At 37.3% G+C, this 26,683-nt stretch overlaps 1 protein-coding gene across 1 annotated transcript in view; it reads right to left on the reverse strand.

The window, feature by feature from the left end:
* The window catches only part of SNTG2 (syntrophin gamma 2), a 318,555-nt gene that overhangs the window by 67,697 nt on the left and 224,175 nt on the right, over positions 1-26,683 (reverse strand). The window contains exons 9-10 of the mRNA XM_075497273.1: positions 22,858-22,985; positions 5,685-5,814 (exon numbers count right to left, since the gene is read on the reverse strand). Coding sequence (XP_075353388.1) covers positions 5,685-5,814; positions 22,858-22,985 — 258 coding nt within the window. The remainder of the gene's footprint in view (positions 1-5,684; positions 5,815-22,857; positions 22,986-26,683) is intronic.

A 26,683-nucleotide genomic window follows, 5' to 3' on the forward strand; every position in this document is an offset into this window, starting at 1 on the left:
GATCCTCTGTATCCCTGACTCCAAAACCCTAGGGGTCAACCTCGAGTCTCCCCTGGTGCTTTCTGCCAGAGGCTCCAGGTAGGGCCATTCTCCCTGGCTGTGGTGTAGAGCACATTTTTTATATCTTGCCCTGCCTGGACTGGCCCAAGGGCTACTGCATGAACTATCTCCTGTTTAATTTGTTCAAAGGATTGTCGTTGCTCAGGGCCCCATTTGAAATCTTTCTTCTTCCCGGTCACTTGATAGAGAGGGCTTACAATCAGACTGTAATTTGGAACAGGCATTCGCCAAAAACCCACAACGCCTAAGAAAGCTTGTGTTTCCTTTTTGCTAGTTGGTGGAGACACGGCTGTTATTTTGTTGATCGCATCTGTTGGGATCTGACAACGTCCATCTTGCCATTTTATTCCTAAAAACTGGATCTCCCATTGGTAAGTGCAATAGGGAAGAACGCTGTGGACTCCACAGCTATTCACTGCACAGCCTTAGCTCATTCCCTATTCAAAGCAGGGACGGCTACAGCCCTGATGTAACTGTGGGGAGAGGAAAGATCTCCTTCTACATCATATTACGTCCCTATGTCACGGGGCTGAGGAGAGAGAAGTATACACTCTCCACTTCACCTGGCACCACATGTTCTCTACGTGCCTCCACAGCTGGTGCAGAGAGACAGGAATACAAATGGGATACACTACACCTTGCAGGCAGCGCACGAGCTTTCAGCACTGCAGTACAGTAATGAGAGATGGAGACAGCAGGGGAACTAAAACCAAAAACCTGGATCTGCAAAGACTGCAGGCAACTTGGAAAAGGCACTATTAAGCAATTGGAATTCCTATACTCTGTTCTAAATGAATACATACAGGGCAGGAACAGAATGGGGATTAAATGATTCAGAACCATATACCTAAATCAAAATACCTCCCAGGCTGGGATTTATCTCACTTAACTTTGACAAGCCAAAAAAGGAAAGAGTTATACATCTACTATACCTATATTCTCTTTCCAGACAGCAGAGAGAGAGAAGGATCTTGACAGGCACTTCTTTTTTTTTTTGCTGGCTATAAGAGATCCCATGTGACTGCTTGTTGCTTGGCTAAATGTAAGTGATGTGACTCTACCCTTACTGACTTCCCTTTACAACCCCAACGGTTTGAACTGTGGTACTTTCAAATGGAAATTTTTGAGTTTAAAAACAACAAAAAAAGCAGAAATGTTATCATGTGTTTTCACCCTGGGAATAGAATTGTTTGTACAATCATTGAGGCAGTCAAACTTGTATACTGTTTCCTACATACAAGGATTTTGTTGCCATCTACATGTACCCCACATTCTGCTGTGTAAAGAAAGCAAGACCTTCTCAACCCTCTTTCTTTTTTTATATGCATGTTCAAAGCTCATATTTCATAAATCTCTCCCTATTCAAACAGAAATTTCTCTCCACTGTGATACAGAGTATCACTTAGATATATGCATACATGAAGGCGTAAAATAAAAGGTTTACACACTATGACATACACAATTAAAAAAAGCTGTCAAAGGTACAAATATGATCCAGATTAATAATGCTGTTTTGAAGCCAAATTTTAAGTTTCTACCATCCTTCAATGAAACTGCTGGAATGATTTATAAAAATAATAAATAATGTTTAAAGTAGAACAACTGCATCTTAACTTGTTCTCTTACCTGCTTATGAACTACTCATTTATTTGTGAATATTTTTATTAAAAACAACACCATTAGAATATATTGGGGGAAAAAAAAACAACTTGAGAAAGTTATAAATGTAAGAAACATGTCTCTGTAATGTACGTGAACTGGTAGCATTACCTTTAGGTGTTTCTACTGATTATGACTACATTAATGTTCAGTGTTATGTTTCAAAGAAAATAATTAAGATCCATGAGAAAAGCTGCACGTATTTAATAGGGCTATCTGAACGGTGCAAAACAGAAAAAGAAATATAAATTATTCCAAAGAACTCTCTCCTAAAAAACCATCTCCAGCACAGCATTGCCACTTCAGCCTACAAAGAACTCTATAGCTGAACAAATTAAGCACAGGCGCAGTGAGAAGCACATGCAGATCAACTTGTTTCCTGTGCTTCTTGTTTCATCATGGCAGCTTCACTGCCAGTTTCTGTTCCCTCTCTCCCCTCAGTTTCTTCAGCTATACCTCCTCTGCGAGACAAGAGCTGTACGAAGAAATAAATGTGAGGTGCTGATTCATCTCTATTTTCTTCTGCCAAAGGTAAATGTGAAGAGCTTTGAGAGCATTGAGAAGATTGGGGATTGAATCACAAAGGAAGATGATAGGGAAGTTTCACACTGGTAGAAAAGTAAGTGAAAAACAAGAATATGAACAGAGAGATGAATAATTGGGGCAAGAGTCCTTAGAAAAAAAAGTAATACATACTGCTTGTAAAGCTGACGGTTACTAGGAGATTTTCCAAGCTAAGCATACAAGGCACATACAGTAAGGAGGGCTGAAAAGATATCCTTACATCTTTCTCCATGTTGCAGTATTCCCTGTGCTCCTCTGTCTTATAAGAACTAACTCTCTCCAGGCTAGTACCAGAATCATTATTTCTCATCTACCAAGTAACACTTCCTAGACATGCTAACATCCAGGGCTAGCATCCTTATGCAGTGACGACTTCTCACATCTTCACTATTGAAAGATGACTCCTCCTTTCTGCTTGATCCCCAGAGAGCTTGCCTTTGCATCGAAGTTAGATGTTTCAGTACTTCAAAAGAGTACTCTGACATTAGCAGAAGTGTCACATTGTGGCAGGGATATTTTTGTACTGCCTACATTAGGATTGTCTTCTGGCATCAGCAGGAGATCTGACAAAGAGCTGCCAGTTGCAGAACGAGACTGTATTAAGGTAAAATAGCAAAATAGAGTATATTAGGGTAAAGTGGTACATGAAAGATAGGGTGCACTGTAAGAAAACAATCTGTATCAGGAGCTCTTTAAGAACTAACATTCTAAAAGAACTGATTCAGAATGGTATGGAAATGTGTACGACAAAGGATGTATATGAGAGTAGCACGAATAGGCGCAGATGAAGTCAGAATGACTAAGGTGCAGGAAGAGTTGCTAAAGAAACAAGTATCAGCACAAACAAAATCTAAAAATGTGTGGAAGTAAAAAGTGAACAATGGAAAGTATTGCTTAAATACTTAGTAATAGGTCAGGTAAGAATGCTGACATTCTTTATGCCAACAGTATCAGCAAGAAGGTCCATTGTGACCATGTATCTAGCAATTAATTTATAACAGAGATGATGGCATAGGACAGAATAGGAAATGAATAGTTTAAATATTTGGAGAAGTAATTGAGCTTAGAGTCAGCAAGGACTCAAGAAATTAACCCATAAGTAGATAATCCCTTATCTGAAATAATCTCTGAACCAGTAGTGATTATCTTCAGGTACTCCTGGAGAATGGGGGAGACACTCTACAGAAGTGGAGAAGTGCAGAAATAGGAAAAAACGCTGGGGAATTACAGTTCCATTCCCTAACGACAGTTTCAGAAGTATGATAAGAAAAGAATCATTTTGTGAAATGATAGTATTAAGGTAATAAAAAGCATTCAAAATGGATTTTCAAGAAGCCTAATCCTAAGGCCTTGTCCTAAGCACTGTGGATGTCAGTCCGTCTGTGTCCTCTGGCTGCCCAGAGGCAGGGAGTGCTCTCCAGCCTTCTTTTGCTGTACACTTTAGTTGCACTCCAGCCTCACAGTCCTGGTCTTAAAAAATGGTTTGCAATAAAAGGGATTGTCACTGACTATGTATCTCCTGTTCTGAAGATCAGTAATTAAAATAACGGTCTGGCCAGACTTTTCTAGTTGTACTACAGGCTGTACACCTGACAAAACCTGTAAAGCATTAAGTCCAAGCGAAAGTTCACTCGCTTCTCGTATGATCTGTATAGAGTTTACTCTGTATCTCCCCAAGAACACAAAACATGTGAATTTATCATGGCTGTTGTTTCTCAGACCCTTCCCCAGAACAGGTTTCTCAGACCCTTCCCCAGAACAGCCACTTACATGAACACCAGATGGACTACTTTGTTTACAGAATTCACTATTGTGATAGGTAACGGAGAGGACCAATGCAAGTACTCAGTATATAATAAAATATTGCTGCAGACAGGCCACAACACAGCGAAGATACTATGTCAGGACACATGCTACTGCACATAGTGCATTTGAAAAAAACAGACTAGAACCCAACAATTAATAAAACCTGCTTGCATTTATAGCCATTTTTTATTTTCTTATTTACCTATAACCTTGGAGTGGCTTTTATTCAGTGGATTTCTTTAGAAAGAAAAAGCGTTGGGCTTAGTAACTATGAACTGGAATTGCTCAAAAAATTACCATACACTTCTTTTTGCTGTTCACACAGAAGAAATTATGAAATTTCATGAATCATTTACATTCTTTTCTTAGAATTATCAAATAGTAATACTCTGTAAATGATATAAATCACTAAATAGAGAATAAAGAATAGAGAATATTTATGAAGAATGCATCATAAGTAAAAATGTTTTATTTTGCCAGACATTGCTTAAGCAATTGAATATTTAAAAAGTATTAATGTAATAAATGAACTATTGAGATCAAATGTGATTCCAAGTAACTTTTCAAGACCAGAAAAATAAATTCAATTTATAATCTGTTTTGACCAAAGATTTATGTTGATATCCAATACAAATTCTACACAATATAATTTGAAGACCTAAGCAACAATTAACCTAGACTACAAAGTATAAATTAAATGCTACTAAATGCTACTAAATCATAATTTATAAAAGAAGTTACAGTCTGAACACATCTAAGGAAAAAAAGATTAAAAACCTGGATGGGCAATTCTTCCAGGGACAGCTGTACTCTTATGTTTTCATCATCAATTTCTAGCATTTCAAAAAGACTGAAATATATTTTCAATATTGTATGTTATTGAGTTCGCTATTTAACTTTATGATTCATTCCAGAACCTTCAATAGTTTTCAGCTGTTCTTTCTTGGAATAATAATGTGCTGTCCAAATAATAATTTTCTGTTTCTCCAGGGATTATTTAATACTTCTGCTTGCAACAGCAAATGCTACTTATGAATTTATGGGAATAACTTAAAACAGCATAAGCACCTTTATACTTCTAGGGAGAAAGATGGAATAATATGACCTTAAATAAATCATCTCCTAGACAACTTAGAGAGGTAAAAATACTGTCTCCTAATAAGCCTCTATAAGTTACACTTCACTAGCTACAGAATTTCCACATGCCTACTTCAAAATCAGCAAATGCTAATTTCAAGCACATTTTAATTACAAAAATGTAAAAATGAAATATTTGGACATATCTAAAGCTCTGTGAAATATCCAGAAAAGATAAATATTTTGCTTTTAAAAGTCTTTAAAATAATAAATGCAATCTGATTTTCTACTACTCTCTGTTCTGTAATAACACTGCAAGTCTTGAAAACTTCTTTATACTTTTGATTGACCAGACAACCTCTCTTTCCTTTCTTCCCTGCTCTTTCCTTTCTCCTTTTCCTCCCCATACACACGCGTTTTATATATTGTATCTTAAATGTGAATTATTTTCTACCCTTGGAAAATTAGAAATAATTTTACAATAGCATAGACAAGAAAATATGCAGAAAGTAACATACATTTTGAAGTGTCAAATCACTGATGTTAGTTGATATTGCTCTCAGCCAGTCAGCACTCTCCTGGGCTGTATAAAACTGAAGTATCCCAGTACTAACTCCATCGAGTGCCAGCACTTCAAATGCATTAGATCTGCAGTAAGAAGAAATATATCCGTAAAGGAAGATACGTCATTTTTCTGGAACTGCCCAATATTTCTCAGTGTTCAAGTGATTTTTACACCTTTTGACAAGTTTTGAGTCTTAACTTTACAAATCAAAAGAAAGGCAACAAAAAGACGGATAATAATGGGCAGTACCAGGAGCAACACATACAATAAGTACTTTCTCTGTACCAGCATATATATGTGCTGGTCATTTACTTCCCTTGAATATACATATTATGTTCATAATTATTGAACTTACTTAAGGTAGTGTATTCAGGAAGTATGCATTAGATCTTTTTGAACATGAACATTTTTTAAACCAAAATGACTATTTTTTTTAGTGCATTTTGGTTTCATTTACTAGGAATGTATTAAGTTGCAAAGAACTGCCTTCCCTAGCTTTAATTTCTTGGATTCCTATACATTTCTACATAACATTCTAAGCAATGTTTCCTTTAAGCTCTTGTGTGACATAGGAATTTGAAAAATGTACTTAGAAGTTTCTTTAAATAATTTTTGAATGTAGGGCCCTTTCTCAAAACAGCATCAACACATGCTAATGTGTAACTGCATTTTACTCGTTTTTATGCGCCTTTTACGTGTTTATAGCAACTTTATTCTGCAAATGCCAATGCTTTCCTTACTATCTGCGGTAAGTTAAGTGCTGTGTATGTATCTCTGAAATCCCCCACATTTGGATGCTGGTGGGATATGCTTTTTTAACTATGAGATTTTTCAGTAGGAACAACAAAAGTTCATTAAGTAGTGGCATGGAAGTACATTGGTCTAAATTTAAAACTTGTGACATGCAATAGTTTCAGCAACTAAACTTCAGAAAGCTACATAGATTATTTAAGTGCCCATGAGTGTCACGAGAATTAGATTTTAGTCGTATACTATTGTGAAAGACAATTATAATTATCTGTGCAAATGTTTGTTTTGTATATAATTTGGAGAATATCACTGCTACCTTCTACATTTACAAATTAGAAATTTATACTTATATGCTATATTGCTTTCTTTTTGGTACTAACCTAGAAGAAAGCAAACTACTGAATCAAGAATACTGCTCTATGAAGTTCCTGGGTTTTCCTGAGATTCTCTGCTACGGTGAAGTCCTCTACTGCTTAATTTATGATATATGTCAACATGAACATTCAAAATGACACATAGAGGTTAATAGGAAGTTATTCATTCATGGCTTACCAAAAAAGTTATTAACCTAACATTTGTCATTTGTAGGAAGTTTGATGGTGAACATGAATACTGAACTATATACTTGCTAAAAAAGGTCATATAAAATACTCATCACACACAATATTAACAAGACAAAGTATCCTAATAGATATATATACATTAACCGATATGCTTTACTGTTAAAAGAGTCGTAAAGTGTTATACTTGCTGTTCGCAAAAATAACATTCTTGGTCTGAAGACTTAAATATATATCGGCTGGTTCCCTTGTTTTCCTTTCATGATTGAATTATCATGGTAACTACTAAAACCTGATGGCAGTGGCACAATTCCGTGTCACTTTCATTTCAGTAAATCTGTTCCACCTCTTCAGAAAGAAAGAAAAGGTCAAAACAAATCCTTCTGTCTTCAAGTAAACTGAGTGAAATAATCACCTCTCAAACATAGTGTTCCTTTTACCTAAGGCTCTGACAAAGATCCCAACAGTGCTGTAATGGAATGACTTACGGTATGATCTCTTCAACATCCCACTGAGACAGGGAAGATCTGTCATCCCCTACGCACTGATACACAGTGGAGCATGGAAACAGACTTAATTTGGTGCCATGAAGAGAAGCTATTCACAATGCCTAACTTAGATATCAAATTCAAATATCAAAGCTAAGATGCTAGAATCCTTACAGATAGAGAGGACAATCCAGAGCACTTAACAGAGCCAAGAAATAGCATGTGCTCTCCACCAAATCCACAGGGTGCCTAGATACTAACTCAGCTTCAGTAGATGCATAAAGGCATGCAGTGTGAATGCCTTATCCAAGTGGCACGAAGTTATACAAGTGGCTGATGAAAGATCACAGAAGGGAACTCCTCAGCTAACAACTAATGCAACCAACACAGGCAATCAAGATTAAAAAATAACAAGTTTTATTATAAAAATTAACCAATCTTTTATCATTTGAAACGTGGTGTTGGCAATAGTGCAGATTACACTAAAACTCCTGTTGCCCTTTACCTTATTAAAATATGGTGATCAGTTATAAAAGACAGTTGACAAGATTCAAACAAATGCATCAAGAGATCTGAACACTTCACTGACAGGACATTTGCACAGAATCAATAGGGTATATGAGGGATCCTGCAAGTCCTCTAGTCCAGCCTCCTCACTAACTGGTTTAAAATACAAATCTCTTTTCCACAGGAAGACCAAAACTGGACACAGTACCTTAGATGCAGGTATTTCAGATGTGGCCTCAGGAATGCAAGGTAGAAGAGAATAATCACTTCCGTTGACCTGCTGACTATGTTAGTACTAATGCAGCCGCAAGTGTGGTTACCCTTCCTCACTGAAAGTGCGCACAGCTGACTCATGCTCAACGCGGTGTCCGCCAAGATCCCCAAGCCCTCTCCTGCAGAGCTGTTCCCTTGCCCCTGCAGACTGACACGAAGACAGCCTTCCCCAGGAGCTCTGTCTGGTTCAAGGCTTCTGATGTGCCAGAGGTGGTCAGGCTGCCTGGCACAGGGGACTGAGTCCTTTGGGGCACCACCGTCCCCACTAGGCTGACTCAGGCAGAAGCTAGTTTTACCAGAAAGCAGTTCAGTGCATTAAATGAAACAGGAAAAGAGCAAGCCAGGGTTTTTCAAAGTTTACAGATGCCAACCACGAAGTCTGTGCTAGTAATACGGTGATTGTGCTCTCAACCTTACTCAACTTTACTATGATTATTTCTTGCCTTCAGTTGGAATAGTTTCCCTCTACAGATTTCATAATATATTGTTACATGTATCACACTGTGGTCTGAAAAGCATAGTGTATATAAGGCTACAAGTAAAAACAAACAACCAAACTAAAAATAAAGGTTTAACAAAATGAATGCTGAGGCTTTTTGTTTGTTTAAGTGAAACAATCAATGCAAGCACCAAGACAGCACTGGAATTCAGGAGAAAAATTCTAGAGACTAAAATACCATGCCTTTCTCCATTTCCTCAAAACACAGGGAAAAAAAAAAAGAGGCACAAGGCACCTATTCCTGTTAGCTGACAAGGATGAGCTTTCCATTTAATACCAAATAGTAAGTTTGAGAGGTCTCAAGATGCTATGAAGTCATCTCATCGCCAGAAAATAAGATGACATGTCTTGGCCTTTTTTTTTCTCTGAGGCTGCAAGCCCATTTTAAAACACAGTTAGAGGAAATTCCCATCTCTTCTACTCCTGCTGTTACTGTATGGACTATTGCAACTAGAACCAGAAATGAATGTTTGTTTTGCCTAAATTCTAGATATTTGGGCTGAATTGCCCTCACATTTCTTATTATTTTCAGATTTGTCTCCCAATCTGTAACTTTGTTTCCTGCAAGCATTTCCACTAAGGAGCACGAGGCACTGTTTTCTATACTCAGCCTCTTTCTGTCTCACTTTCATGGTGAAATGATGAATGGACCTGCATTCCTGGTCTCTTTTGGGGTTTGTTTACTGCATTAATTTCTTTTAATAAAATAACCACTGTCTTTGTGAGAATGGCAGTCAGAATAACAGATGGGCATTGGTAGACGTAAGTTCTCTTCCTGACATTGACACTTTTAAACAATTAATATTAATTAATATTAACAAAGCATACTTTGCTGTATGAGCAGTTAGCTACTATAGAGGTGTTAAATCCAAAGACTTTTGTAAGAGAAAAGGTGTTTTCAGTGACAGCTGAAATGGGAAAAGCTGAATTTTTACTTTATTAGAGGCTAAGAATTTCAGCAAAATATCTTTTAAGATTTTCGTTATCTGTGGCATGTGAAACCATCTTTCCATTAGACTTATCTCACTGTTTTATTGTAGTTCCTTAATAAAAACCTAGATGCTTGTCTCACAGCAGCTGTTTTACCTGAAGTTTACTAACATGCTGATACAGACAGACATATTTGATCAACTTTGCATCTTCCCAGGTCCTGCATCAGTCTTCCTTCCTGTTTGTATGATTTTTTGATGTCTGACTTGAGTTTTTATTGCTTTTCTTACAGCATTTTCTAGTGGGTTTTTTTATAGTACTATATGGCCCTCTTTCTAGAATTTCTATTTATCCTAAAGTTTTGTCGACTATGGGTGGATCTGAATAGAAATTCCCCAAAAAGAATTCTCTGAATTACTTAGTCTCTTTGAAATTCTGTGTTAAAAATAATGGGATTTTGTATTGTAAATGACATATAGCCTTATGTCTTAAAAAATATTCAAATTTGCTTATATAATTGGACTATTAATAGCAACTATGTAGCTAAAAAGATATTAACATATTAAACATAAACTTGGATTGCATTTCATATTTGGGGTTTTTTTTGTGAACATTTTGCTTCCAGTATTGTAACTTTGGTTTATTTTGTATTATACTTGGAGTAATGAAGTAAGATAACTGAAGTAACACAGACATTATGCTTCTACAGAATTTTCTTAACTGATGTGGCAGTAGAAGCAGCTGTATTCCATTAGATTTGTAATAACTTGTGCAGAAGAAAAGGATAGTGGGAGAGGGGACAGTTTTAGCATTAATGAGACCTCTTATCTTGTTCTCCATGAAGTCACACAAATAGTTACACTGGCACTGCTGAGGAGAAAGAACAAGGGTAATATCGCCAGCTGAAAGAGAAAAGAGAGTACGATGAAGGTGTGAGGTATTTGGTTTTGCTGCAGACAGAAAAATCTGAGGAATTACAGTCTCAGCATGCTTTATTTGCATGGAAGAAAGAGGTGGAGGAGTCTTGCAAGGTAAAAGGGGCAGCTTGAATGACTGAAAACTATATGCAGTATCGGTGTACTACTGTCCTCTCTTGAGTGCAGAATGTGTAGTAGGACCCATCACTGGTGGGCTGGAGAATGGAGTGTATATATACTTATTAATACGTGTTTTATAATTCCAGCACAATTATCAGTTAGTGGTAATTCAAGTGAAATGGATTTCACCCCATTCGGGCGTATAAAGTTCTGTTGCCTAAGTATATGGATGACAGGCAGCAGACACAAGCTGGAACACGGCAAATTTCAATTCAACATTAGATTTTTATTTTGTTTTTTCCCCACGAAGGTGATCAAATACTGGCACAGGTTGCCCAGTGAGGTTGTGGAATCTCCACCCTGGGAAGTGTTCAGGAATTGACAAGGGATGGCCCTGAGCAATATGATCTCATTAGACATGCTTTGAGCAGGGAGCTGGACTAGGTGACTTCCAGGATCCCTTCCAGCCTGAATTATTTGATGATTCTATAAGTGAGTCATGCTAAACTCAGGAACTATTTTGTTTTATCATAAGCAAGTGCATAAGACAGGTGAGCTGGATCATTCTCTGGGGATGCTTATTTCTCTCCATTGACTCCAAGGTGAGTCCAGGGATTTAGCACATTCATAGGTGAATGACTATTAGATGCCTACAGTCAGGTGAGATGAATCTCACCCATTAAACTCCAATCCCACAAAGATTTCAAGCATGTGAATGGTTCCACAGAATTTAGGAGGAATGTCATTTTGCCTTAAGTTATTGACATGCAGATGACTTTTTAGATTCAGAGCATAAATCACATGTTAATTCTACTCAGGAAGTACAAGTAAATATTAGAAAATACAGATCAGCAAATCAAGCAAGATTAGTTTCACCATCTTATTGAATGCATTGGCAAAATAATTATTATTAAAGTTAAAGCCCCTTCAGCTGTATTTTTAAAAAGTCTTGATGCAAGTATTTACAATTTATTTTAATCACTAGTATAATAAAGATGCATGTTATTTTCTAATTGCTCCTTAAGCACAATGGAAGTGTGCAGGAGAGGTTAAAATTTTAAATAATAAATCACCCAACTGTATTTCACAGTATCCCTTGTAGAAAGACTGGATTTATCTTAATGATGTCTTCAGAGCTGATTTGGTATGTCAATGGCTTCAACCTCCAATATAATATGTAAGTGTCTCTAGGAATTTTTTGACACACATAAGATGGCTAACAAAATCCATATTGGATAATAATTATTGGACTGCCTGCCATTGTAATGCCAGTTCAGGTTCAGGTTCAAGCTCTGTAAGTCTTTTGACATGAGGAAAGTCTATAGCTCGCGACAAATCTCTGTCATGACTACAGAGATCGTCAGTGTAATTATATTTAAATTATATACAAAAGATTATTTCTTCAAGATGTTCAGTTCTCCACATGATTTAAATATCCAATTTATACTGTCTATGAAATTCAGACATGTTTGTTAGGGAAAAATAGATGTCTATGTGCTTGACTTACACTTAGTAATGTGGTGGGTTTCTCTGAAATCTAAATACCCTCTGCTTTCAGAAAAAAGAGCAATGTAGCTTTATTATTATTAAGATAACACAATGCAAATCAGTTTTTTTCCCATAACACTCCTCTGTAAATACGTATTTCTGAAACAAATTGGTATTTTGTAAAGTAACAGCAATAAAGCTAAGTAATGAGCATCACAGACTTCAACATATTCAGCTCACTCCAGAATTTTTTTTCTTTTTTGGCGTCAAAGTTATTGGGAAGCAAGCAGGTCTGCTGCTGAAACTCAAGGCTATTTATCCTGAGGCATTTATTGAAGACATCTGGGGGTAGAGTCTTGCTGACCTAATCCTGGTGGATTAGAATTTAGTATTTTGTCAGCAAGCAGAAGAAAAGACAAAATAAGTCTCAACTGCTCCAGAAACAAACAAAAAGTAATAATTCGTTGAACTCAGTGGTAATGCTAATATGAACAATTCCCTGAGACTAATAATCTGTTTATCTTTTTGGGGGAACAGGATGTATTTTGCATTTTCTTCTGCGTGCTGGCAATATGCCATGGTGTGATCCACCATTCTGTCTTCTAAGGGATGCTATTTACTAGAACAAACAAGAGTGAAGAGGTGTCACATCAGTTTTCCAGAGCAACACATCATCTTTGGGGGAGAGCAGAAATGGTTCCTGAGTACACGCATCCTGAAAAGAATGTGCTTCATTTTTGCCTGTGCGCTTAGTTGCAGTACAGATTCTAAAACTAGAAGCTAAATATTGTGAGGATGAAGGTTCAAAAAACAAACTAGCTCACTCTCCTTACGTTGGCTTCACGCTACTGAACAGAATTAAAAGGATGTATTTAAGTGTATGAATATATTGCCCTAGAGCACAAAGAAACAGCCATTTCCTTAGTTTTCATGTCACTGATTTTTCATACACTTTTAGACTGCAAGTATATTGCATCCAAAAGTATGTCTAATTTCTGGCCTAAACATTTTACGTCACTTCTCACATAACGAACAAGGTACTAAAGTGGTCCCAATCTCTAAGAATCAATATTCTGTGCTGATCTTTTATTCTAACTGTGTGGCATAGCTCCTGTCTAGCTTCTTTTTCCTGCCTTTATCTTGATTTTTCTCTGATTTACAGCTTATTCTAGCCACGGGTAAGTCAGTCTCTTACTGCGGAGATATCTGCAGAATGCCTGGTCGCTTCTCAGGTATCTTTCTGTTTCATTCTGTGAGCAAATCTTATCCTGTAGCCTGCATTTACCTGATCCCTTACAACTGATTTCCAGAATGTCTTGCTGCTTGAGCAGAATTGTGACAAACGTACTTAAACATTTATTTTAATGATGCTTTTAAAGAAAAACTCACATAGTAGTCTTCAGGCAGTCCTTAAAAAACTGTACGTAGCACAGTTTTTTTAAAAAATCCACTGACTTCATGGCTTATTCTTTTTACGTTATCACCTGACAATGTAGTAAAAAACAATAAATTGCCCCGTGCCTCATATTCCTAAAGACATAATGAAGTGCTTTCTGGAGTGCTCCAAAGATCAACAAATTCAGATCAAAGGTTACAGAATGGACTCCCATACAGGCAGATGCTAAGCTAGTTTTAGTACTTTGTAACTATAGTCAAAAAATCAATACACATGGTAAGAACCACAAAACATTGCCCACAGTGAGATATATAAATTTTATTACAAGGCTATCAGGTCTAAAAGCCATTGAAAATGAATGTCACTTTCCAACTCTATGCAGAATGAAAAAAAAAAAAAAGTTTAAATTCCTTAAGTGCCAAAGGAAACCTCAGTTGCCAAATCCTAAAATGCTACAGCTAAAAATAGGAACAGCAAATGACAGTACAATACCTTTTGAGAAAAGAGAGACTTTTCAATAGAAAATTTTATGTTTTAATTTGAATAACCAGAATTGTACACAGATTCTAGATGGGGCCTTAGCAGTGTTTGTATAACCATTTTAATGCTTCTTACTTCTGGAAAGTGTTTCTCCTGCTATACTCTAAAATATCTATTTCTCCTTTGTAAGTCTGCAGGACAGCGGTGTTTCAGAGCTATTCTCTGCCTAACTACTGTACCCACTCTTTGCCTTCCTCTGCTGCCATCTATCAAAAGGCTCCACTAGGCTCCCATGAAAAACTATTTCATAAGCTTTTTTGTTGTAGTAACAATCCTTAATGTCATCCCCTTGTACTTTGTACTATTGTGTTGCATCCATTTCCAATAGTTCCATCCTTTCATAACATATTGTGATACTCTTCTGTACTGATGATGCTGAGTCTGTGTCACCAATGATTTTAATTAGTGTACTGTTTTCTGCCTCATCAGTCAAACAGCCCTTAAGGCACCCTAGTAATAATTTCCCTCCAAACCTATACTTTCTTTTTTCTTACCTTTTATCAGATGTTATTCTTTCTGCCACTGTCTCCCACCCTATTGCTCCAAATCAGTTTGATTGTGATATCTTTCAGGTACATACTCATTCTTCTTACCTTCATGTTCAACATAATCATTACTGAAAACTGTCAGCAAATACTCATTCAGTTTTTGTAACTGAGAGAGATTGTGTTTAATTCCTATACCTTTCTCAAAATGGCTTATTCCATTTCTTACTTTCTAATTTATTTATCTAATTAAAGGCATTTTGTTAACTTACTGAGATGTTAAAATGGAAAATAGAATCCTTCAGAAATGTTCTGTTAAGAAACCAGTGAGCCAATTTAAAAAAAACTCAAAAAACAAAAAAAGCCATTTAAAAAAATCACGAAATACTCTATAGTAATTGCAATGGCCAGAAGACCAAGAAATAGAAAATAATACCTAAATCTAATTAAGTTGTTTTGTAACTGGGATCATAGCTACATGGGCTCATAGCTACTGGGCCTGAATTACTTCCAGTCCACTCATTTCTTCAATTTAATTTCCATCTTCCAAATAAGCAATTTTTTTTCAGTCTCTAAACTCATAATGTTCAAGAGATTATAGCTATTGTACCTTCACTTAAAACTCCAGTCAACAAAGCAAATAAAAATGATTATAATTTCAGTATCTGCTGTAAGGACTGAAAATACTTATCTACACATTTTTCCAAATAAGGATTTAGACATTCCATAAGAAAAATGAAAGGTTATAAATGAATGAATGATGTTCTCCAACTTCTATAAGACTACCTATCTTTACTTTTCTATCTTAAAAATAAAAAACACTCCAAATTATGCCATGAACTACAAATTCCTTTGCATGAGAAAGACTTACTGATCTCATTATTTCTCTGTTAAACGTACATCACATTTAGTGACCATCTCTATCCTCAACAGTCAAAAAATATTTCCATTACCAGCTAGCAAGAGTATTCACAGGAACAGAGTTCTCACTGTATATATTACCTTACCTCTTACACAGAAAAATTACATTGATGGATGGGGAGATGTGTAGAATGATAGAAGCAGTGGTGCTATATTATAAAGGCAAGTGAATTAAAAAGTTATTGAATTAATAAGTAATCAAAAAGACTAATCAGCATGCTGCATTGAAATACTCAGATAGATTCCAACCATATCAACAATATGAAATACACTAATTAAAGGTGATTAGGTAGTTAATACAATGTTTCTCTTCCATGTTCATACCTTCTGAAGATATAACTGGAAAGATCCTGCATTGAGAAGAGGAAGGACATCTACTACATTTCTTATCTTTCCGTTAAAGTATTCTGGGGGATTTTTTTGCTTTTGTTTTGTGATATGGACAAACACACTTCACAGTCCCACTCTGCAGTATTTTCATTCATTCCTCTTCATGTATAAGGAAGGAAAAAAAATCTATCCCATTCTCTCTTGTTTATGTTAATATCTATGGTGCTGACAAAATCTAAAATATATGAAAAATATACTTGTCATTGTGTCATTCTGTCTTGTGTCATTAAGCCACCAGTCTTAAGACTTCCTGGGAAGATTCAAATGAAAAGTCAAATGAAATGAAAAGTCAAAAGTAACTCCTTTCTCTTATAATGAAAAAAGAATAACAATCAAACAGATAAAGGTATTCCTGGCCATCTCATGACACAAGAGCTAAAAGTATGCCCTTTCTTGCCAAAGTTACCGGAAAACTCAAATGAAATACTGAGGAACTTAAACTGCATAGCTTAACCACAAATGAAGTAATATAGCCTAATCTGATTAGATTAGACTAGATTTGATCTAAACCACATTAAAAGTATACCACAGTCTAAGACAACTCTAGCTATATAACATGTTTCTAATTGAAAAACGGTCAAAAATATTGAGGAAGATGCTGACATGCCATACATTGTCATACTCTTTTAAAATAAAGGCAACAAAAAGATGTCCTTCAGTAAGATATCAGACTCCATTCAACCTTATGACAGACAATATTTTTGTTGTTCCTAAGGTTACCTGAAAGTCAGAGCTTATTTACACCACCAGAAAAAGAATGCCGAAAATATGAAACAATCTTGAATATGATGGAGAAGAAAAGTGAATGAGGTCAGAGGGCCATCCAGACTGGCTGACAGCAGCTTACCACATCAGAACAGCAAGAGCAGTTGGACTTACAGATACTATACATAGAATATAAAATACTATATATTAAAAAAAATCAGTCTGTGATTGATTTTTAGTAACAAAAGTATGCTAAGTCTGCTGTAGCCAACTGCAAGAATTTCACAGGTGAAAAAGCCATTTTTCCATCAGGCAAAAGAAGGATTGAAGAAAGCAGACTGTGCATTACCTGTGAGTGGATAGACAGCAAAATAATCATACAGGCTTCAATATCTTTTCCCAAGCCATAACATTTTGCATAGTTACAAGGGAACGTCAAAAACCAAAGGGATATAGATAATTTTGATGGAAAGAATGATACAGATCTCTCTAAATTTAATTCAGGTAAGGAGTAGGGGAAAAGGCCTTTCATACAGTCCATCTAGCTGAAGAGAAGGCACACAGCTGTGTATGTGACACTACAGAAGATAGTTCCAATACTTCAACAACACAGACTTAAAAAGTAATCTGGCTGTTCTGGTGCCAGTGCACCTTCTCAACACCAACTGAGATAACTTAGAGGATAATATATAATGAAGCATTGCAACAAAACAAAGTTATGACAAAAAACACGAGGGAGACAAAAAGTTGCAAGGATGACATACAGACTCATGGATTCATTTAATACTGAAAAAGCTGGCATGCTGTCTACTGATGTATGCAGATAGGCTCCAAGACGGTAAGGCCAACGAAGCAATATTTGGGTCACCTAAGCAACCTTTGGGTCAACAGAACCTGGTCGTTATGGTTGACTTCAACTACCCAGACGTTTGTTGGAAGAACAATACAGCAGCTCACATGTCATCCATCCAGTTCCTGGAATGTGTAGAGGACTGCTTCCTCATACAAATGTTAGATGTGCCAACCAGGAATGAGGCACTGCTGGACTTGCTACTCACAAACCAAGAAAACCTGCTTTGTAATATCTGCATAAGTGATAGCCTTGGCTGCAGTGATCACAATATTGTGGAGTTTGGGATCCTGCTGAGCACGCTGAAGGTTATTACTAAGACAAAGGTTTTAAATTTTAGAAGAGCAAACTTCAGCTCATTCAGAGCTCATTTGGGAGGGATTCCATGGGAAGCTTCCATGGAAGATAAAGGAGCCAGTGAGTGCTGGGAGTTTTTCGAGAACACTCTCCTGGAAGCACAAAAACAGTTCATCCCCTTTAAAGGTAAGGGAAGTAGGCGGAGCAAGAGACCCCCTTGGTTTAACTGCGAGCTTCTGTGTCTGCTCAAGACCAAAAGGGAAGCATACCAGAGATGGAAAAGCAGACGAATACCCATTGAGAACTACAAGGGCATTGCCAGGGCATGCAGAGATGCAGTTAGAAAAGCAAAAGCTGAGCTCGAACTGAAATTGGCCAGAGATATCAAAAACTACAAGAAAGGGTTCTTCAGGTACATAAACAACAAGCACAAACAGAAGGAATATATTGGCCTGATGTTAAAGAGAGAGGTGAATTAGCCCCCAACAATGCTGAAAAGGCAGAGCATCTCAACACTTTCTTCACGTCTGTCTTTATCAGCATGGCTGGGCCCCAGGCCTTGGGAACAAAAATCCAGGTTGATGCAAACACAGACCCACCATCAGTGAAGGAAGAATTGGTATGTGAACTATTACAGGAGCTTGACCCCTACAAATCGATGGGCCCTGACAATATCCACCTGAGAGTGTTAAGAGAACTGGCTGACATTGTTGCGAGGCCGCCCTCCATAATCTTTGAGAAGTTGTGTAGATCTGGGGACGTACCAGAAGACTGGAAGAAGGCTAATGTCACCCCCATCTACAAGAAGGGCTTAAAGGAGGATCCAGAAAATTATAGGCCCATCAGTCTTACTTCAGTTCCTGGGAAAGTTATGTAATGAATCCTCCTGGGGGCTATCACAAGTCAAATGAAGCATGTGACTGGGAACAGCTAGCATGGATTCACCAAGGGCAAATCATGCTTGACAAACCTGATTGCCTTCTACGACAAAGTAACCTGCTCAGTTGATGTGGGGCGAGCGGTGGACATTGTCTACCTGGATTTCTCCAAGGCTTTCCCATGGTTGCCCACAGCATCCTCCTAGAGAAACTGATGCGTTACGGTCTAGAGAAGTAGTCTGTGTGGTGGGTGGGGAACTGGCTGACAGGCCACACCCAGAGGGTGGTGGTAAATAGCTCCTTTTCAAACTGGCAACCTGTCATGAGTGGGGTCCCCCAGGGATCAATATTGGGCCCAACGCTGTTTAATATCCGCATAAGTGATCTGGATGATGGGATCAAGTGTACTCTGATGAGGTTTGCTGATGATACCAAACTGAGTGGGGAAGTTGACACTTCGGAAAGCAGAGCCACCCTGCAGGAAGACCTGGATAGGCTGGAAGAGTGGGCTAACAAGAACCTGATGAAGTTCAACAAAGACAAATGTAAGGTCTTGCACCCGGGAAAACATAATCCAGGAGGGCAGCACAGGCTGGGATCTACCCAGCTGGGGAGCAGCTCCGTGGAAAGGGACCCGGGGGACAACAAGCTCAATATGAGTGAACAGTGTGCTGCTGTGGCAAAGAAAGCCAACAGGATGCTGGGTTGCATCAACAAGGCCATCACCAGCAGAGATAAAAAAGTCATTATCCCACTCTACTCAGCGCTTGTCAGGCCACACCTGGAATACTGTGTTCAGTTTTGGTCCCTGCTATACAAAAAAGATGTGGACAGGCTGGAGAGGGTCCAGAGAAGGGCCACAAAGATGATCAAAGGACTGGGAAGTCTGCCGTATGAGGAAAGGCTGAGAAAACTGGGTTTGTTCAGCCTTGAGAAAAGAAGTCTTAGGGGAGACCTTATCACCATTTTCCAGTATTTAAAAGGTGGCTACAAAGAAGATGGAGACTCCCTTTTTACAAGGAGTCACATGGAAAAGATGAGGGGTAATGGGTACAAGTTACTCCTGAAGAGATTCCGATTGGACACAAGAGGAAAATTTTTCACAATGAGAACAATCAGCCATTGGAATAATCGCCCCAGGGAAGTGGTGGATTCCCCAGCATTGGACACTTTTAATCTTTGGCTGGAGAGGGTGCTGGGCCATCTTGTCTAGACTGTGCTTTTGCCAAGAAAGGTTGGACCAGATGATCCTTGAGGCCCCTTCCAACCTGGTATACTATGATTCTATGTAACTATGATTCTATGATTCAAGTAAATATTCAGAGAATGGAAAAATTAGCAAATTAGTCAGCAGGTTCCATGATACATTCAGGGGAATTGTCATGGACTCATTCAAATGACTTTAGACTGATGGCTGAAATGTGAAAGGCAGTGGAGATGTGTAGATATGGTTGAAAGGAGGATTGTTATCTAGACTGATGTCACCATTTATACTTGTAATTGCTTGTAGGATTTATTTCATGCAAAACAGACACTTGATTTTACAGAGCAATAACTGAAGACAAATGTTGGAATTTATGCTTGTACGAACATGGGGAAATGTAAAAGAAAGGATACAAGTGGGATAACAGCAAGAATATGTACATGTATTTCAGAGGAGGAGAGAATAAGAAAGAGCAGTCTGGTATCCCTCGGGCAAAAATAAACTCCTCTAGTAAGAACAGGTGAAACACCTCATCCACAGTTAATCTCGAGGTGGTATTCCTTTAATGTTCATATAGCTATTCTTGTTGGTTTACCAAAACAAGCAAGGAGCATTTAATAGAACTGAAGTCTCATGGGATGGTGATTGATAGGCTTTATGGAATAATTTAATCTTCCTTTAGAGTGATTACAACAAAAAGGAAAAAAAAAACAGTAATAAAGGAGTGCTGCGTATACTAAATACATATGAGAGCAAGATGCATCACAAGAGAATATGTCTCTCCGAGACTGAAACTGAAAGCACTAAGCTCCTCAATCCTTACAAGAAAAATATATCTGTAATGGGTTGATCCTGGGACAGCATCTAAGCATCCACACTGCCACTCACTCCCCCACCCCTCTCCAGAGAGAACAGGAAGAGCAAGAAAACTGGTGGGTTGAAATAATGATAGTTTAATAAGCAAAGGGAAGAGGAAAAAAACCCAACAAACCAGCCCATAACAAAACAAGTGATGCAAAGGCAACCACTCACCATCTCCCACAAGCAGAATGATGCCCAGCCAGTCTCCAAGCAATGGCTAGCTCCCCCCAAACCCCCTCTTCTCAATTTTTATTGCTGAGCATGACGTTACATGGCATGGAATAACCCTTTGGTCAATTCGGGTCAGCTGCCCAGGTTGTTTCCCTTCCCAACTTCTTGCCCACCCCTGGCCTACTCGTTGAGTGGGAGCAGAGCAGGGGAAAAAAGAAAGCCTTGATGTTGTGAAAGCACTGCTCAGCAACAATCAAAACACTGGTGTGTTATTAATGTTTTAGTCATGAACCAAAACACAGCACCATATGGGCTGCTATGAAGAAAATTAACTCCATCTCAGCCAGACCCAGTACAATATCAGAAGGTGTTTTACTTCAAAGAATTCTCAAAATGCACATGCTGCTGTTTTGGGAACTGGAATCCCTTGGGCTCCATCTAATGCATAGAGTGCACCCAACAGGAGTGAAACTGCTTCAGACTATCAGGGTGATAACTGAACTCAGAGGTTTAATCTTCTTCCACTTATCCTTTAAATTTAAGAACATCGATGATAAGTTGGTGATGAGTTGATGTCTAAATGTGCACACAGATACTTGCTCACTTAATTCACAAGAGAACTTCTAAGCCTTGAATGGCTGGAGGCCTGTGATAGATTGGGAAGGGTTGGACCATATGAACCGGTCAGTTGAAGTAGGAAGGAAGAAGGTGCTGGAGGAAGTGATGAGAGACTAAATAAAATGGAAGTAAGCGTTCAGACGAAGGCTGTGGAAGAACCTAAAACTTTTCTGGACAATTTATTATTATTCTCCTGTGATACTTTAACACAAAGTCTGGGAGAGGAGTTGCCAACTGATTTAGGAGACTAATTGCTCTAAGTTAAAAGCAGCATAACTGTCCTACTAGAAAAATAATATTTTTCATGTCATTTTCTGGGAACAGGTAACAAATCTGGCATAGATCAAGAGAATTATACACGTGAATCTCTGGTACCTCCTGATAGCAGGTGACCTGTATAGTTGATGCTTCAATAGAGATTCCAATTCCCTCATTAACAAGAATCAGAAGCAAAAAAATATAGGGCAACCCGTAAAGAAAATGGAAAATAACAACAGTGAATGAACTCCTGTTCTCATACATATGGAGAACTGTGGACTACTTGGACCACAACTACTGGTAGATCTGAGGCAGTCCTACCACACAGAATGGTTTGCAGAAAAAAGCTCATGCATGCTGCGATGTGTTAAAACTTTCTCAAGCACATTATTTATTGAAGCTTTATTAAACTTCACTTTCACTTTCATCTTTCCTGAAGTCCAGGACAGTCACCTCTGACATCCTATTCCACAGCTACTTTATGAACCATTACTTAGGTCTCTGAGATACAAAAAGATTCTATGATCAAAAATACAGTATTTTGTACCATGTACTTTGCCAAAATATCTTGTTAAAATGAGTTTCTATATGACAATGATATGCAGCATAGTCACGATAATTGTGCACTATGTTATCATTTGTAAAGTAAAAAGGAGAGTTAATTGACAATGTTAGAATTTGGGAATATAGAAGTATTCTGTTAGAGATATGGGATGAAATGTAGTACCTTAAAAATTAATTCAAGTAACGCCAAGCTTAACCTCTGTACTAGCTGCTGATGCTAACTGAATTCCCAAGATACAACAGATTATAGAAACGTATTTGTAGGAGCTATATTTATTGTCCTTTTTTACTTTATCTTTGGTAATTGCCATTAATCTCAAGAGAAGATGGACTGCATAGTTTTTAATAAGACGACTTTCGTATCTCCACTCAAAGAATTCTTATACAGCCAACACTCCACAGCAAAATATTAGGTACAGCTAGCTAACCCAGTGCTTCCCCTTTGAGATTACAAACCTTAATTTATCTGTTCCAGCTTTGTACCTCGAGATTCGAGCCATTGACAGAGGAACTGATAAGGTGTCTAGCCAGCGCTTCTCGTATTTTGGTTCATTAGCTATGGGTGAAGAAGGTGATGATGGAGCCTGTACAGAATAAATGAGAATCAGTAAGTGCAGTTGATCAGACAATATAGTGAAAAAAACATGAATATGCATCTCTGGCTCTGCTTGTCTCAGAAGTGACTAATCATTGCAATAAAACTATTCAAGAAACTCAGGATTTAGTAGAGAAATAAAAAGAAGCATTCACGTAGAAAGGAATGTTAGCTATCTGGATAGTACGCTTGTGACTTAATTTCAGTATTGCCTTAACATTAAAGATATTTATATTTTTTATAAAATTTATAACTGCCAATAAAAAGGAAAACATTTTAGTCATAAATGTCCTTAATTTTCTCTAAATGCAACACAAAATACATTTTTGGTTTAAATTAATTTGGTCTGTATAACTCTTCTACATGTCTCAAACAATCATCAGAGAAAAAGACACAAATAATATCCTAATGTAAAGACTACATTACAGAATACTGGTTTCTTATTTGTGCATTGTGACTTTTATCCATAATGTTATTTAATACTAGATTTAAGATCCTGATTTCTGTGTAATCACTATCCATACATGGACTGATGAATTTTGAAATTTCATCTTTGAAGTTTTCCTTCAAATGCTTCTACTAGAAAGGCAAGATTGTTGATACTATCAAAGCAGTAAAGGATGTCCAGATCTCAGAACAGTGAAAATACATAATTTTACAATCTATTCATTTCATGTAACTATGGCATACAAAAGAAAATAACCTTAAATCAAATGTGTGCAAATGCAAATTATCAGGGGAATTAACTTGGATATATAGCTATTGATAAGAAGGTCTACTCAAACCTAAACTAGAGCTTATATGCAGACTGTTCAGCCTCCTCATATATGTAGCATCTTATGTATCACAACTAAATAGTGCATGAAGGCACCAAGAATGAAACATGATAAAAAGAAAATATTTATGACATTTTAAAAGTTGTCACAGAACCACTAGCACTAAAACATTCAGGAAACTGCAGAGAGATACTTCTTAGTCAATATACACTTGCAGAATATGCAGTTTGTTCCTTGTGACATAATATCCAGCGGTTTACATCATTGTATCAATGACTGAAAGTACAGAACTATGCCCAAATTGTCAAAAAAAAGATGGTAACTGGTTTTGTTTGCAAATGATTTCAAAATAGTGTTTACAGGCAAAAATCAAGTAACTTAGAAACAGATTAGAAAATGCTGGAAACCACTGCTCAGTCTACCAACCCAGATTTATAAGCATGATTATGAGCTTTAAAAAAATGTTTATTAAATAAACAATAGAATGAGCTAGGAGTTTCTTATAGAATGCATAAAAATGATAAATTGAAATGTTTTTATTGGTACTTATATCTCCGCACTACCATGACAGCTGAACATTTCACTCTTTTATAAAGATAGCAATACTATTTACAGAGAGGCAGCTGAGAAGGATTCACAGACGTAGATATTTAGGTCAAAGTTAGGTGATTGTGCTGTCTCTGAACCAAAATTATTTGTCCCAGGTTGTACAGAGAACTTTCCAGTACAGAAGGGAGTTGAAAGCTGGTTATTTTTATACAAACTATAAATATGCACTGAGTAGTACTTACAAAAGCAAATAAACCACAGAACGACCCAACTTCAGCTCTGTCATGCCCAAGTGTTCAAAAGCCATAAAACTTACTCAAAATAAAGAGCATTCTGGGAATTGTTCTATCTCTATTTCTTTTTCTTGCTTGTAAAATTTAGGGTTAATTTCCTGCCCCCCCCCCCCCCCCCCCCCAAGCTCTTTCTTACAGTCAGCAAGGGCTGATCTTTCTATTTACTTCTTTAAATAAATCAAAATAGTGAGTGTCCCATTCTAACAGGATGACCGAGAATTAGTGATTGAGGGACACATTTCTAGTAAATGAAAAATGTGTAATGAAATTGCCAGAGTTGGTAACACTAAAGAATCTTTGAGACTGCAGTCTCTTTGGGGAAAGGAATTTCATTTAGAGTATTTGCAGTCCCCAGCACAATCCAGCTTTCATTTTATTGAGATCTCCTGGGTTGTTGCCGTATGAATATTTCATAATCAAGTCCAGAGACTAATTCTGTTTCATAGAATTAGCCAAAAAAGGCTAAGGTGTCAAAACTTAGTATAAATTCAATAATATCATAGTGAAGAATCTGATGCATATTTTAGAATTCTGTACAAATTAAAATAATTGACAGAACCACATGCAATCTGAAGTTGAAAATGATCAACATAATCTAACATGCCTGTCTGGAAACTGAAATGTCTAAGAATAAAGCAGAAGGTACCTTATTATTCCCATCCTCTCAACTCTCAAGATACAGAAAACATACAGACAATTTAAACACAAAAGCCTGTCTTTTTCTTGTGAACTATTAGCTGTACTTCTTTTAGCAGGCTGTTGAACAATATTCTGTAATATTCTAGGCAATTTAAGAGCATTTGGCAGCAAAAAAATCATGAGTGGGTCACTCTGGCAATTTAATGTTTCCATTTGGTCCCTTACATTTCAATCAAATGCTTTAGTAGGATACTGTAAGTAAAGACCAGAATTTTAGAAAATCTGCATCACAGCTATTCATTAGATTCATGAATTGAAGGGGAAAAAATGGCCAAAACCACTTGGTCAAAATCTATTCACCCCAAAGTTATGATACTACAGTATAGAAATATTCCTGCCAAAATGCTAAACTGCTACAACTGATGTCAACTCCTAAAGAAAATGTGGCTTCTCCAGACAATTTCAAAGTTTTGATATTTGAAAAACACACTAGAAAGAGTAACTTATCCCCCCCCCCCCCCCCCCAGTTCTGGACTACTTATACCTGCAGAAACCATACTGCATGATCTGAACATTAATGACCAAGAACAGGGAAAGGATATGAAGGAGTCAAACAGGTCCATGTTTCAAATGTCTGTTTCTTACTAAGCCATATTCTACTAACCAGTTTATGGTAGAGCAGAAAGTTGGACTGACCCCTCTTTATTTTCTTAAGGACAAAAGAGGGCATACATATGGCCATAAGACCATTGCATAGAAACAAAATACTATCATAGGACCAGCGGTTCATTTTTTTCAGTTTGCCCTAAATGTCAATCTGAGACATTTCAATCTGAGACAGATCCTTTGATGTATCCCCTTCTAAATACGTGGATAAAAATAACAAACTGGGGAAGAAGCAAGTCAATATAACTTTTGCAAACAGAGGTCATGCCTCACAAATCTGTTAGAGTTGACCAAAGCTGTTAATTAATATGAGAGAACCAATTGCTAAGGCATACTTGGGTTTCCAAAAACCTTTTGTCCTTCACAAAAGTTTCTTAACTAATTTGCTGTGAAATAAGGCAAAATCCTCACACAAATTAATAATTAGCTAAAATATAGCAAGCAAAACACAGAAGTTAAGAACCAGTTTTCACTGCGGAGGGGTACTATCAGTGGACTCCCACAGTTACATATGCTGTTCAGCATATTGTTTAATGATTTGTACAAGACGGTGAACACCAGACTGACCAAGTTTACTACACACAACAAGTAACGAAGAATGATAAAAAGAAAACCAAACTGCAAACAGCTGCAGAAGAAGCTCATGATACTGAATGACTGAGAGAGAAAAGGACTGCTAAAAATATAGTAGATAAACATATAGTAATGCACATGAGGAAAGACAATATTAACTTTCCCCATACTGTAATGGGATATGAACAGGT

This window comes from Mycteria americana, chromosome 3 (genome assembly GCF_035582795.1).
Source record: "Mycteria americana isolate JAX WOST 10 ecotype Jacksonville Zoo and Gardens chromosome 3, USCA_MyAme_1.0, whole genome shotgun sequence".
In the NCBI taxonomy this organism is placed as follows: domain Eukaryota; kingdom Metazoa; phylum Chordata; class Aves; order Ciconiiformes; family Ciconiidae; genus Mycteria; species Mycteria americana.